The following is a 16,322-nucleotide window of genomic DNA, read 5'->3' as shown; positions in this document are numbered from 1 at the left end:
AAGACATGTTCCACGTGTTGGACCAGTTTGTGATTTTATCCAGATCTGCAGTGAGCGAAGAAGCTGCTGCTTGCCGGTCTGAGGGATGACAGATGGTACGGCAGAGGGTTGAGTCATCGGCAAAGAGAAATAGAGGATTTTCCAGAGAGTCCGAGAGATCATTGATGAAAACCAGAAAAAGAACAGGGCCCAGAACGCTACCTTGAGGAACTCCAGCCTGCACAGGAAGAGGGGATGAAAGAACTCCATTTAGGGCCACACGTTGACTGCGACAGGAGAGGAAGTCTGCGAGCCATGAGTGGAGATGGCCTTGAATACCATGGGAAGAGAGTTTGGTGAGTAGGGCAGGGTGCCAGACTGTGTCAAAAGCACGTGATATGTCCAGGGATACGGCTCGGATTTCCTGTCTGGCATTGAGGACCTCCATCCATTGATGGGAGAGCAGTAGCAGCATATCTAGGGTAGAGTGACCTGGTCTGAAACCAAATTGATGATTGGAAATCAAGCCATTGGAGAAGAGGAAGGATTTCATGTCTGAAGCGATGATGGATTCCATAACCTTGCTGATGATTGGGAGAAGGCTGATTGGTCTATAGTTACAGGGATCTGTTTTTGCACCTTTTTTATGCAGGGCAGTGATGTTAGCAGATTTCCAAGCAGATGGCAGATGACCTTGGGAAAATGAGAGGGTGAATAGAACAGAGAGAGGGTGAGCAAGAGCAGAAGAGCAGGCTTTGAGGACACGTGGGCTGATGCCGTCTGGACCGGTTGCAGAATCTGACTCGAGGTTTGAAAGCAAGCTCTCCACCTTGTCAGGAGAAAAGGATACAGAGTCCAGGGACAGTTGGGTGCGACTGGGTAAAGTGGGTAGAGATAGTGATGGGTTTGGGACACAAGATTTAGCTGCAAACACCGAGTTTAGATCTACCACCAATACAATAAGAAAATAAGAGCATATAGCCAATTTCGCTAAAGTATAATGGCGGCCATTTTTGGAAAATGGTCGCCGAAGCTGACCAAGGCACAATCTCGGGTGGCTCCATATCTAGAATTGTTCGGAATACATTATTCTACATGTGTACCAATTTTGGTACTTTTATGCAAATTTGAACAATTGATCTGAAATATCAGACTACGCTGCAGGACTAGCGCAGATGGTCGGGTTTGAAAAGTGCGAATCCACACGATGAAGGACGGAAAGCCCAATATTTACCTGCGACCCATAACTGAGGTCGTACTGCTTATACCAGCGGGGGGCGGGGGGGCAGTGAATTCCTTTATTGTGTTCTACTGATTGTGGAAAATAACATGAGAATATGAAAATCACAATGTCCCAATCTGTTAGCCATAGTGTGGTCCATGAATTTAGTGACTATATATGATGAAATATGTAATCAGTTTATTTCATTTTTGACAAATGTTCAACATTTTTGATAATGTTCAATAACAATTTGACAATGTTTTGAGCCAAGATGGTTACCCTGGATCTGATGTTCACGTAATTTCCTTTGCTCAATCAATTGCTGTAGTGGTTTATATAAACACCAGGCGAGAAGTGTGGTGTAACAAAGTCTGAATGTAAAACGTATATTTATGCTCCGCCCAGAGGTGGATGAAGATTTTTGGGAGTCGTGGGGACAAAAAACATTTCGGCCAAAAAAGGCCCCAAAAAGAGTACTTCCTTCAAATCGACTGCAAAAAATCTGGAGGAATTCCCATGTTTTCTTGCCTTTTTGGAAAAAAAAATGCCATGTTAAGGTGTTCCATTACCAATCAGCTTGCTATCCCTTGCCAAGCCAGCTGTTCCTTATCAGCCATTCCATTGGAGTGCTTACTTGAGTGTTTAAGCCACTTGGCAAGTGCTCTAGAAGCTGATTGGTAATGGTACACACCCCAGCATTTGCAGGGGTGTGGTATTCAGTTAAGAAGTTTTTATTTTCTTAATGTTTTGTACACATCGGTGAAACTCATGGAAAAGCTAAAAGTTTCTTGTAGAGCGCTCGCAAAGTGGCTTAAACACTCAAGTAAGAAATCCAATGAAACCAATGATAAGGAATGGCTGACTTGGCAAGCAATAGCAAGCTAATTGGTAATTGAACACACCCCAGCACATGTGCAACACCGATGGCCCTTCTTTGGTTTTACCACTTATATAACAAAAAAAATTATTACCTCCGGGTAATTTTCACCCTTTTCCCCTATTGAGCTTTTTCACTTTTTAGCATCGCTGGGGTAATTTTGTTTCATCCTCGGGACAGGTGCTCTGATTTTAAAAACCTCAACGTTCCGCTGAGTGCATGGGTTACTCCATGTACTAATGAGGGGTTGTTTGGTGGTCCTACCATAAATTGTAGTGTAGATTTGTGAAACAATATCAATTTATGCAGTAACATTGGGAATTATTCAAATTTTATTGTGATTATTGTTGTATTTGTAAACATTAAATGTAGTTATTATTACACTTGCTTTCTCTACTAACCTATCCATCCATCCATCCATCCATCAGGACCATACTCTGTGCAGAGTATTGGTGCTGCCTCAGCAGTCTCCTTGGCTATTGCACACAATCCTGGACCGGTCGCCACTCCGACACAGTATACCAGCATGCTGGTACTCATTTTGCCGACCTCGGAAGGATGACAGGCAGTCAACCCCACCTTGTATTAATTCAACAGACAAGTGGGATTTGGACTCAGGACCCTCAGATCCAAAGCCCACCACCCTAACATTAACCTATCCTTAACCGGTGCAAGGTTAGATAACAGTAACCTATCCTTGTGTTTTCTTTAATTGAACCAGCACCGTGCGGGTTTGAGAAATAGTTAGGCCGTTGGTGCTGTAAGTTGTCATTGGGACCGGCGCGGCTCTGGTAACTCTGCTCGGTTATGCCGGATGTGAGTCATTACCTGCGACTCGGATCAGATAGAGTCCGCCAAGGGTATGGTTTCCCCGGTATCTAGACTGCGTGGTTATTTAGGTATATTGGAGATCGAGACAATTAACCCTACGCCATGCGGTCAAAATATTGGCGACCACGGTCCGCGAAGGAACCCGTGACCTTTGGAGTTATCCAAGGGTCACAACCTAAATTCCGGGTGTTCGGTGGGAGACGGCTCTACTGCTCCACCTAGTGGTCGTTTATCGCCACCGAACCCTGGCCCACAACAATACATACATATATATATATATATATATATATATATATATATATATATATATATATATATATATATATATACATACCATAGAGTATATACAGTGTGCTGCCATCGATTCCAGGGTTATAGCTCGATTAAGCAATGAGGGACGTTTGAAGAAGACACGACTTTATACATTGGAAAGGAGACAATTGCAAGGGGATCCAATTGAGATGATTAAGATAATGAAGGGTGGGGACAAGATATGTTGGGTGGAGTTTTTCAGCAGAGTGGGAAGTGTTAATTGGAACCAGGGATCATTGCTTGAGTGTAAAGAAAATGAGAGTTAGGACAGTTTTAAGGCAGCTGTCTTTCAGTCGGAGAGTGGTTAATGTATGGAATGGTGTCCCTGGAAAGGTGGTGGCATTGGAGGGGGTGGATAAGTTAAAGAGGGAATTAGATAGATACCTGGATGCATGGAGATAGAGTTGTATAATGGGGATATTGGCTTGTGTGTGCATGGTAGGTTACCATGTGCGTGGATGAGTAATGGTACTGCGGCCAGGTATGATGGGCAGAATGGCCTCCTCGTGAGCTAAAGTTCCTTGTGTATCCTTGTATGTAATATTCCTGAATAGATCTTGTCTGATTAAACTGACTTGACTGCTGTCTGCCGGTTATAGCTGGAGGTTTTCCTGTACTGTAGTTGTTATTCTACTGTAGTGTAGATAATTTCACCATCAAACTAGAAGGGCCCTTGATAGAGCGCAAACCTCCGCCACACAATTGCCTGATCCATGAGAACATATCATGCTATACAGTACTATATCTTTTTTGGCCCTATCTCTCAATGGTGAAGAATCACTTTGATAATTAAATAATTCTTGTATCCGGATCCGGATTCAGATCTTCACCAAAATCTAATCAGTTCGTCTTTGTCACACACCCAACATGTCCACAAAATTTCATCCAGATCCGTCCACAACTTTTTGAGATATCCTGTACACAAACAGACGAACAGACAGAAAGGGGTGAAAACATAACGTCCTTCACCTTCGGTGGCGGAGGTAATAAACACCCCGGTACAGTGCAATAGTATTATGGTGATATAAAGTTCTCCCCCAGTAACGTTCAGATATATAGGATGTGGTATTTTAAAAGGAACCATTCCATCCGTTTACTACACTGTGAGATATAGAGTCACCATGGGATGTAGTAATTCAGGAAGGAATGCGAGTTAACCTCAGCAGGAAATGAATTACATATCTCGTTTACACCTGGTGCAGATATTTCTTTTGAACACCACCTTTCAAAACGTCTCACATCTGAAAAATGTTTATATCCGCCAAACATTTTGCTCAAAGCCTTCAGACCAAATACTAGGGGGTATGTGGTAAGAGTGGTTGGGTCGTGGAATGAAGTTATCCTGAAGATTTGGAGTGACGCTATATACAGTACAGTACAATTAAAATCAGGATACCTACACAACTACATCATATTCATTATGCTGACACATGTATAGTGTGCCAAAGAACCATATTCACCGTCTGTTCGAAATGATGAATATGTTCAGTTCAGAACACAAATATTGCCTTAATCTGATGGAAACTATGCCAACATTCGGCACTCGCGATGTGGTTGCGAGGGAGAGTGGTTCCATATATCCATATTGGACAGATATGCTCTCCCCCCTCTCATTGTGAAATCGTACACCAACTCTAGAACATTCATGAACATTCCACGTTTTGTTACTCTAGGCCCAAGCAATGGTGAGTATGTTTAAGTTTAGCAAATGTTGTCATGTGATAATAAAATTGCAAAAATTAGAATCTTTGTTGGTGTTCTTTTATTTGCGGTTAAAAAAAAACCAAAAAAAAAACCACCAAACATGTTTCTTACACTTTAACATAATAAGCATTTTGATATTCTCAGCATAATCTTAATGTAACACACAAATAGTTATCCCCTTATTCATTGTACAGAAGTGATACTTTTGATCAGTTGACTGTACGAGAAAAACAAAATTTTCAGAAAACTTTGGTCTGTCAATGAAACTTGCCCTCAAAGCCCTGCTTATCAAATTTAAACCAATGATTTATCATTTTTGCTCCACTTTCTTACGAGGAAAAGTTTAAAGAATTAAGACTTTGTATATTGTATATTAAACCTCCTATTTCTTTAATGCCAATGAAATGATCTCACCGATACGGATGTTTCACTCACTTTGATTCATCACAAAATCACGAATGCGGAGTTCTCACGATGGTAGTCATTTGAGGGTCGAAAAGTAGAACGCCTTCTGTCTTCACCCACTGTGTGAGCCAGAGAGAGAGAGAGAGAGAGAGAGAGAGAGAGAGAGAGAGAGAGAGAGAGAGAGTTTCAATCGCAGCTGATTTCTCAGTCTTATCTCCAAGTCACAGGCCCGATAGCTGCCATCAGATAGGCGCGAGAGTGGCGACGTGTGTTGCTTTCCGTCTTCTGTGCATTTTCAGATTTGTACGAAGGGCCTTTCACAATAAAACAGCTTGGATTTTGAAAGGTTCCGAGAGGGCTACCCTGAAGGCTTGTCGCTATCTCAACACAAGCGAGTGTACATAGGCCTGAGATGAATTTACTTGCCTCTCACATTTCCAGTCTCAGATTCACTGCCATTAACTTGGATTTCAAAGTGTCCTCCTGTTTCACAGCGAGGATTTGTCATTTGCTGGTCGAATGAGATATATTCCTTTCCCTATGTTTTTGGCCCTTCGCTTTTCTTTGCTTCTACTTTCTATATGCGCACTTCAAAACGACAATGACTGCGATTAAATAAAATGGCATTTCTTTGGAGTCCTTTTCGACTGAGTATGCAGTTAAAGCACACTGCCTTTCAATAACTTCCCACTTGCTCCAACTGTAATCTTTTTCTCTGTTGCCTTATTTCCACTGATTTTATCGACGTTTCCATCAACATGAGAAACTGTGTCAAATGAACTCCAGGAACCCGTTGCAACACACCTCCCCATCCTCAACTTCTCATCTTATGTATGCTTTTGACGAACCAAGCAAACCTCAGATTCTGATATTTGTGGGGGTTGTTGTTTTTTAACAATACGACATGGAACTTTGAAATGTCCAAAACTGTTGCAAGACCATGAAGAATAGTTCACAAGGTCAGATATGCCTGCACAAAATACAGTGAGTTTCACATTCTCCAAAAGTTTTTTTTTCCTGAGATTTAAAGCAAGATTACAATCGACCAAAGGAATCTGTGCTAACTTTACCAGAATCAAGGTGTTTGTGCAATCTTCTCTTGTACTACAACCAGCGACTCAACCAACACACATCACAAGCCGAAGTTGGCTTGCCCCTATCTCAAAGTAGCCATTGCTCTTGTTAATGGGTGGCTAGTTTTCAGGGTGGTGAGTGATCATTTCTCACAGCCATGACATCTATTTGCCTATCTGAGACATTCGAGCATCCTGAGCAATAACTTGAAGTGGTAGCTTTACGATTTGGTATGGAACACTTTCTGCTACATTGCCGAGGATGTTGGAACACAACGTGAATCATTTTGGGTTCCAAGTGAGATTTCTGTCCCAGCCACCCAACAGGTGATTTTTGCCTTGGTTTGTGTGTTGCATGTCAGGATCCATCCTGCTTGCACCATCTGCTAAGGTTTCCCACTGGAATCCTGATATCGTTCTGGACTGAGACCACCTGCAGCTGCCACGTAAATCGGAGCAGTAATTTGAGTGAAATGTGCTCAGATTACAAATTTAAATGTACCAGTGGATATCTATGACTTGTTTATGTTTGTAGATGCAGCCATTTGGCTTTGGTGCCTCAGCCACGCAAAAACACACACACACACACACACACACACACACATAAATTAACAAAACAAAAGACAAACACACACAAGCACACACACACACACACACACACACACAAATAAATTAACAAAACAAAAGACAAACACACACAAGCGCACACACACACACACACACACACACACACACACACACACACACACACACACACACACACACACACACACTTTCTCGACTGCACGGATCATCAGCTGGGCAACTTTCTTCCTGAGGTTTTGATCCTTTCAGCCCAGAACCTCTCCAAACGGCGGATCCATAACCCTGGTCACAGGTCCACATCAGTAGATTATCTATATCAGTAGATTACCTCCATCAGTAGATAACCTACATCAGTAGATTATCTACATCAGTAGATTACTTCCATCAGTAGATGACCCACATCAGGCGATTACCTCCATCAGTAGATAACCTACATCAGTAGATTATCTACATCAGTAGATTACTTCCATCAGTAGATGACCCACATCAGGCGATTACCTCCATCAGTAGATGACCCACATCAGTAGATTACCTACATCAGTAGATTACTTCCATCAGTAGATTACTTCCATCAGTAGATTACTTCCATCAGTAGATGACCCACATCAGTAGATGACCCACAACAGTAGATTACCTACATCAGTAGATGACCCACATCAGTAGATTACCAACATCAGTAGATTACCTACATCAGTAGATTACTTCCATCAGTCGATAACCTACATCAGGAGATTACCTCCATCAGTAGATGACCCACATCATTAGATTAACTCCATCAGTAGATTATCTACATCAGCAGATTACCTCCATCAGTAGATCGACAACCTCAGTTGCGTCCATGCAGTCAGTGAACCCATCAATGCAACATCACTAAAGAGACTTTACATAGAGGATTTAATGTCTTATCACGTAGTTACAACACACATCACACATTCCATTATATTATAATGTATTAAATCATGCACAACACACACACACACACACACACACACACACACACACACACACACACACACACACACACACACAAAACAAACACACACACACTTTCTCGACTGCACGGATCATCAGCTGGGCACCGTTCTTCCTCGAGGTTTTGATCCTTTCAGCCCAGAACCTCTCCAAATGGCCGATCCATAACCCTGGTCACAGGTCCACATCAGTAGATTATCTGCATCAATAGATTACCTCCATCAGTTGATTATCTATATCAGTAGATTACCTCCATCAGTAGATTACCTCCATCAGTAGATCCACAACATCAGTTGCTTCCCATGCAGTCAGTCAACCCATCAATGCAACATCACCAAAGAGACTTCACACAGAGGATTTAATGCCTTATCACATAGTTACAACTCACATCACACATTCCATTATAATGTATTAAATCATGCACAACACACACACACCACACACACACGCACGCACGCACGCACGCACGCACGCACGCACGCACGCACACACACACACACACACACACACACACACACACACACACACACACGGGGAAATGGAAAGTGGAAGTAGACTGTAACTCATACTACTTATAATAAATTTGCTGAATGTTTACATTGGCAGGTGCTGGGAGATGAACAAGCAAGGCAGCGCATGGTTTTGGTCGAATGGCTCTGAACATTTATGATAAAAAAAACTCACATTGAAGGAATTTCATACCCCCATCCATATACCATATTGTTACGTTTGAGGGGGGGGTATGCATTCAAAGGGTAATTAGGATGTTTAATTAGGTATGCCATGCTGTTCGAGTGTACCAGGATCTCGATGTAATAAGTAGCAATTCAGTGGTGATAAGTTGTCTAGTAAATGTCCATTTCTTCAAGGGGGAAATGATAATTGTCACGTAATTAGATAGGGATACGGGATAGGGTAAGTGTGTCTGCGTAAACCCCTTTTAGTATTATCTGGAGGCTTGCCGTGACGTCACAGGACAGTGCTGCGGATGGCTCCGCCCCGTGATCACGATTGGCGGAAGACGACGGCGCAGGGCCAATAAAACGGCTCGATTGGAAGTGACGAGGACGGGAGGATAAAAAGGTTCTGTTCGGGGTCGAAAAGGAAGAGGAAGAAGATCGGGACAGAAAAACTGTTCTGGGGGAGGCTGTTGTGCTGGGAGCGTGCTGTGTTGTTGCGCCGATTCGGCCCTGGTTTCATTGTGTCTTGTAGCCTTGTTGAGCCTCGTGCCTCACCTCGGTTGGCTCTGGGGTTCTGCTGGCTCGGAGTACGGGGTCGAACGGCGGGTGGACCTGCCTCCCTCTCCTGCTCGCAATTTGGCGCCAGAACTGGTTCCCTGGCGGCTGTGAGCGGACTTGGGCCAAGACCAGGAGGTCGACAGCACCATGGTTTCTCCTGCCCCCCGGACGAGAGCAAGGCCAGCTCGTCCAACGCCAATCCAGGGACTGTTGCGTCCACACCACAGGCCAGCCTGACCACCAGGACCAGCTACGGTGTGTGTGTGTGTGTGTGTGTGTGTGTGTGTGTGTGTGTGTGTGTGTGTGTGTGTGTGTGTGTGTGTGTGTGTGTGTGTGTGTGTGTGTGTGTGTGTGTGTGTGTGTACCTGGCGCCTTAGAGGGTTTGAGATTTGTATATTCATTGGAATTGTCTGTGTTTTCCCCACGCCCGAACCCACACCACCATCCCGTCGAATCGCCCCGGATCCCTCTTCTTGCCAAGTCTTGTTATTTCTGGTTAGAGGAATAAACGTTATCAACTCAGTGAAAAGCGACTCGTGCCACCTTCCTCGTCCCGTTTGCAGTAGAGCGATTAGAACCGCCATCTTTGGGTTGTAAAAAATAAACCGCCTCCATCGTTTCGGCTCATTCTACATTAGCGGGACTGTTCAAGTCCCGTGGACGTCACAATATTTTGCCAAAGCTATTTCCAAACAAGGAATGCACCGAGTGGTTTGCCATTGCCAGCCTTGCTCATCAGCCATGGAAATTGAACCCACAACAGCAAGGCTAATACAACGAGGCCTTACCCATTCAACCAATGAATCACTGAGTTATGTGCTCGATAGGAAAACCGATGCAGTGGCAGAATAGTTTTTGGTAACGTTCTTGCCATTGAGGATTATATTTGTATCAGATTTAATGCAAGTATTGTGCTGGAAGTGATGCATTTTGGAGCTTGCTGTCCCTTTGATGTCATCATAAAGCTAGATGCTACATCTGCATTTTCAATGTTGTGGACATACGTTTTTAAAAGAGGAAATCAAAGTTTGTGGGCACCCTGGTTAAATCCCGTCCATGGGGTTAACTTTATTATTTGCATAACCTTTCGTAGGTGGGAGTGCCGGGGCGTAGTTATAGCACAGGTATGATGGACTAATTGACCTCCTCTGAAGCCTTGTATTGGCTTAACTGTTAGGGTGGTTGGCTTAAGATTTTAGGATATTGTGTTCAAGCCGCTATTATCGTTGAATTAACACCAGGTGGGTTGACTCAGACTGACATTCTTCTGAGGTTGGCCAAATGAGTACCAGCATGCTGGTAACAGCAGCGGCACAGCCATACCCCCAGAAAATGATGCAGCCAAGCAGCCACAGGCTGCATACAAACAAAAAAGGCCTCCTCTGGTGCTCAAGTTTCCTTGTATGTTGCACCATTTCATGTGGATGAATGCACAGATGCTCATATACTCTGTTCAAATGAGTCTAAACAGAGTGGAGATGTGAGGAGATGTAAAAGACATATCCCTGATGTGTGCAGTTTCCTCTCCAATGTGATAGATGCCAGACTGCACCCTATAAACTCCTACATTGCAGTCCAGTAAGTTATGAATCTGATAGGAAGTTGACCATCCTGATTCCACCAATGCTTAATTTCCACAAACAGATAACTGGATCCAAACTGCTTAGGTGTACCTTTCCACATTGATTCCAATACGCTGTTTATCCTGTTTCAAGGAGAATTCAAAACATCCACTGGTGATACTAGCAGAGTACCCACCCGATGGGAGAACTTCTTCCAAGCGTGCAACACGTTCCACTGACATGCCCCTTTATTTGGGCTGAGTGGATACAACAGACTGCTGCCTCAATTGCTTACAAAAATAAAAATATTCCACGTTACGTATATGAAGCAAAAACATGTGCACTGCTTATCTGCTTCTATATTAGTATGCATGTGTGAATATATATATATATATATATATATATATATATATATATATATATATATATATATATATATATATATATATATATTAATACATCATGGTTATACAACTGAGATAATTAATTCCAATTGTAACTCCCTCCAAAAAGGGAGAAAATGCCAAGATGGGTGAAAAAAAAATTCAAACCTTGATGGAATCAAAGAAAACTTGCTCAGGCACAACTTCAGGGTACCCTCATTAACCCTTGAAAGTTTCAGCTTCCCAGGTCAAATCCTTTCGGAGGAGTAGATGATACATTGGCCTACATACATTCACACAGGTCAGGTCAGGAATGTGAGTGTGGTGAATTGAAAGTCGTGACGTGTGATCACATGTTGCACGGCTCGAGCACGGACTAGATAAAGCTGAGGTTCGGCTCGGTCGGGGGTGATTGTCCCAGGGGCATTGTCGTTTACGGCGGCGGTTCACTTGGTGCTCGTTGAATGGTGAGAATTGAGAGTATATCGGGCTCCGGGCTTATACTGATTTATTTTGCGGTGATTAGTTGCACGTGTGTACCTTACTGCTTATGTACTCCTTGCTGCGCCTGTATTCCCTGGTGTGCCCGTAGAAGCGGCTTCAATCAAATGGAATAAAGCCTACACTCTGAAGGTTCTTCTCTCGTTTTCATTTCAATTTATTCCATTTGGTTTTCTCGGCTCTCTCAACCAACGATGGACAAGATCTACAAACCAGAGAGGTTCGACGCAGACCCAAACGCGACTGACTCAGAAATGAAATGGTCGCATTGGTTCCGTTCCTTCTCACACTATCTGACCATCATTGAAGAGGGAGCCGACAAATTGGCCGCCCTTGTGAATCATGTCTCGCCCAGCGTATACAGGCTCTTCTCGGAGTGTGACACCTACGAAGCAGCGATCGACGTGCTGCAGGCGCTCTACGTGAAGCGCAAGAACGAGGTATACATACGACATCTTCTCAACACACGCAAGCAAGCAGCCGGGGAGACAATCGATCAGTTCCTGCAAGCTCTGAAACAGCTGGGAAAAGACGGCAGCTTCCGGGCCGTAAACGCCGAGGAACACCGAAATGAAGCGACCCGGGAGGCATTTATCCAAGGACTCAGATCAGCCCACATACGGCAACGCTTACTAGAGAAAGCGCAACCCACTCTTGAAAAGGTAGTCGATCAGGCTCGAGCGATGGATATGGCTCAGCAGCAATCTGAGTCATTTGGGACACCGATGCTGCTAATGAACGCCGCTACGGTGGAAACTCAAGGAACCCCACAGACACAGACACAGCCTGACACAGGGGATGGAGAAAAACCCGAGGAGTCGGATACCCAGACCTCGTCAAACTCCTCAGCAACTACTCCGGTTGGTAAATGCTTCTTTTGTGGGTACAAAAGACACCTCCGCCACAAATTCTCCGCCAGAGATGCCACATGCATGAATTGTGACAAGAAAGGGCATTATGCCAGGGTATGTAAATCTACTCTAAGGAGAAATAAACCCACTTCTGCGGCTCTCTACTCACAAAAGAAACTAACTGCAGTCTCACCGGGGAATCTATCCAAGGCTATCATCAACGTACGAATTAACGGGCATATGGCTGAGGCTCTGATTGATACCGGTAGCTCTGAAAGTTTCGTCAACAGCTCGCTAGTGAAGGGCAGGAAATGGAAGATCCACCCGACAGACAATACGGTATGCATGGCCGCCACATCACTACAGTCCCGCGTACGAGGGTACTGCAATGTTGAATTGGACGTAAAAGGGTACACGCATCGGGATGTAAGGGTACTGGTGCTTCGTGATTTATGCGCAGACGTAATTCTGGGTCATAATGTCCTCAAGCAGCACACGAGCGTCGAAATACCCTTTGGAGGAAGCAAACCTCGTCTAATTTTAAATGCTTTGACCACCGCAGAGGTAACGTCCCCCAGCTGTTTGCTAACTTGTCGCCGGTCTGTAAACCGATAGCGATCAAATCGCGGCGATATACCACTGCTGATATGAACTTCATCACTTCAGAGACCAAGCGATTACTGGAAGAAGGAATTATAGAACCGAGCGATTCGCCATGGCGCGCACAGGTGTTGGTCACCGCCAATCAGAATCATAAGAAACGAATGGTTGTCGATTATTCCCAAACGGTCAATCGTTTCACCCAACTCGATGCCTACCCTTTGCCGCGCATAGACGAGATGGTCGAACGCGTGGCCAATTATAAGATATTCAGCGCCATCGATTTGCGAAGCGCCTATCATCAAATTCCCATCCGAGAGGAAGACAAACCTTACACTGCATTCCAGGCAGGTAGACGCCTCTACCAATTCAGGAGAATTCCGTTCGGTGTCACGAATGGAGTAGCTTGCTTCCAACGAGTTATGGATGACATCATCTCAGATGAAAACCTCAAAGACACTTTTGTTTACGTGGACAATGTCACAGTGTGCGGTAGGGATCAGGGGGAACATGATATGAATCTGGACAGATTCTTGAGCATTGCTAGAAAATATAATCTGACCCTCAACTACGAGAAATGCGTATTCTCGGCAAGGTCAATTGACCTTCTCGGCTACACGATAGCCGACAGCACGATTAAGCCTGATCCTGAACGATTGCGCCCACTTCGTGAGCTACCCCCACCTCAGGACCTGCAGACAATGCGCCGGGTGATCGGCATGTTCGCTTACTATGCGAGATGGATTTCCCAATACTCCGAGAAAATACATCCCCTAGTGCATTGCAAAAACTTCCCACCAGATGCCGCTGTTGTAAAAGCTTTCCACAGCCTCAAAGATGATATCAGTAATTCGGTGGTATTATCGATCGATAGCTCGGTGCCCTTCGTGGTGGAAACAGATGCTTCTGATCACGCGATAGCTGCTACGCTTAATCAGTCTGGGCGGCCCGTCACGTTCTTCTCGAGAACTCTCTCTGGAAGCGAGCAGAGACACTCGGCAATAGAGAAGGAAGCGTACGCCATTGTCGAAGCCCTACGTAAATGGAGACACTATTTACTGGGAAACCATTTCACGCTCGTTACGGACCAACGATCCGTGGCATTCATGTTTGATGGGAAAAATAAGGGGAAAATTAAGAATGAAAAAATTATGAGATGGCGGATAGACCTAGCCTGCTATAGTTAAGACATAGTTTACCGGCCCGGGAGGGAAAACCCTGCTGCAGACACCTTCTCTCGGGTCTACTGTTCGGCGACAATCAGTCGGGCTTTGCAAGACCTCCATGTGTCTCTGTGCCACCCGGGGGTAACGAGAATGGCACATTTCGTGCGCAGACAAAACCTTCCCTATTCTATTGAAGATATTAAACAAATGAATGCTTCATGCCCTGTTTGTGCTGAACTAAAACCCAGATTCTATGGCGCGGCTTCTGGCAGATTGATCAAGGCCACTTCTCCCTTCGAGAGACTAAACATTGACTTCAAAGGGCCCCTGCCGACCGAGACAGACAACAGATACATATTCACTGTTGTTGATGAATATTCAAGGTTCCCTTTCGCATTTCCGTGCTCGGATATGACCTCGGGCACTGTCGTGAAATGTCTGTCTGACCTCTTCGCTATGTTTGGGAAACCTTCGTACATACATTCAGACAGAGGGCCGTGTTTCATGTCGGCCGGGCTAAAACAATTCCTATTAGAGCACGGCATAGCAACTAGTCGAACGACGGGTTACAACCCACAGGGTAATGGGCAGGTGGAACGATATAATGGAGTTATTTGGAAAGCCGTAACTCTGGCGCTGAAATCGAGAGGACTGGGGCCCGAGCAGTGGGAGGTTACCCTTCTGGACGCTCTGAATTCCATACGCTCTTTGCTCTGCACGTCCACCAATGCAACTCCTCACGAACGAATGTTTACTCACCAGCGGCGTTATGTTGACGGCCAATCGGTGCCCAACTGGCTAACCCATCCTGGAACAGTGTTCATGAAACGCCCGGTACGACAAAGCAAGTATGAACCCATGGTGGAAGAGGTCGAACTCATCGATACTAATCCAGAGTATGCTCATGTCAGGCTCCCGGATGGCAGGGAGACCACTGTGTCGGTTCGCCATTTGGCTCCCTCAGGTACACCACCATCTGGCGCTCCTCCCTCTGACATCCCCTCCCCAGGTGTTCCCCCCCCCAGGAACTCCACCCGAGAATGGTGGCGACGGAGCTGCCGCGTTCCACCCGAGAGCGATCGGGGAGTCATCCCCGGTACGAGTCGAGGCTCACCAAGAGGATCGGAAGCCTCCCTCAAGTGAAACCGCCATTTACTCCCGGAGAGGTCGACGGATAATACCCCCTCGCCGACTCAATCTGTAAGGGGGATTATCGGCATCCTCGATGCTCATGCTCCTATATGCTCGTTACGTAATATATCGATGCTCATGACCATGCTCCTACAACTCAAAATAATCCTCACTGCTTGGCATGTATGCTTCTGTAGTTTAGATAGTTCGCGTTGCTTGAAATGTATACTCCTATAGCGCTGAAGTAATCATGGTGCGTTAGTTGGGCCTCTAGTTACATTTTAAAGACGGGGAAAATGTGGTGAATGGAAGGTCGTGACGTGTGATCACATGTTGCACGGCTCGAGCACGGAATAGATAAAGCTGAGGTTTGGCTCGGTCGGGGGTGATTGTCCCAGGGGCATTGTCGTTTACGGCGGCGGTTCACTTGGTGCTCGTTGAATGGTGAGAATTGAGAGTATATCGGGCTCCGGGCTTATACTGATTTATTTTGCGGTGATTAGTTGCGCGTGTATACCTTACTGCTTATGTACTCCTTGCTGCGCCTGTATTCCCTGGTGTGCCCGTAGAAGCGGCTTCAATCAAATGGAATAAAGCCTACACTCTGAAGGTTCTTCTCTCGCTTTCATTTCAGTGAGCATGCACTGGAGTATCTCACCGCTGCCTCCACTTTCCGCTGGTACTCCAGGGGCCTCCATCTGGCCATCCCCAAGGCAGATGACTGGCACATCCCCATCTCCTTGAGATGCCGATGAACCTGTTGCAACCATGAGGCACGTGGTCAGCCCGTTGCCCCCCTGAGGCAGAGAGAGAGAGAGAGAGAGAGAGAGAGAGAGAGAGAGAGAGAGAGAGAGAGAGAGAGAGAGAGAGAGAGAGAGAGAGAGAGAGAGAGAGAGAGAGAGAGAGAGAGAGAGAGGAGAATGAAAAAAA

General features: G+C 45.2%; 1 protein-coding gene across 3 annotated transcripts in view; it reads right to left on the bottom strand.

Moving 5' to 3' along the window:
- Nucleotides 1-16,102, bottom strand: part of LOC147013113 (uncharacterized) — a 174,351-nt gene extending 158,249 nt beyond the window's left edge. Inside the window, exons 1-2 of one of the 3 annotated variants that reach the window (XM_085854702.1) lie at nucleotides 16,051-16,066; nucleotides 5,361-5,449 (exon numbers count right to left, since the gene is read on the bottom strand). Coding sequence is in view for 1 of the 3 variants with exons in the window: in XM_085854708.1 (XP_085710834.1) it covers nucleotides 5,361-5,370 (10 nt within the window). In the remaining 2 variants the exon portion in view is untranslated. Of the gene's footprint in view, nucleotides 1-5,360; nucleotides 5,612-16,050 lie in introns of those variants that run through there. The other 2 variants (XM_085854706.1, XM_085854708.1) reach the window with 2 other exon arrangements.
- Between the last annotated feature and the right edge of the window lie 220 nt (nucleotides 16,103-16,322).

Source organism: Eptatretus burgeri, chromosome 14 (genome assembly GCF_056783735.1).
Source record: "Eptatretus burgeri isolate ZD-2024b chromosome 14, Ebu_testis_v1, whole genome shotgun sequence".
NCBI lineage: Eukaryota > Metazoa > Chordata > Myxini > Myxiniformes > Myxinidae > Eptatretus > Eptatretus burgeri.
This window is presented reverse-complemented; position numbering and strand designations above follow the sequence as displayed.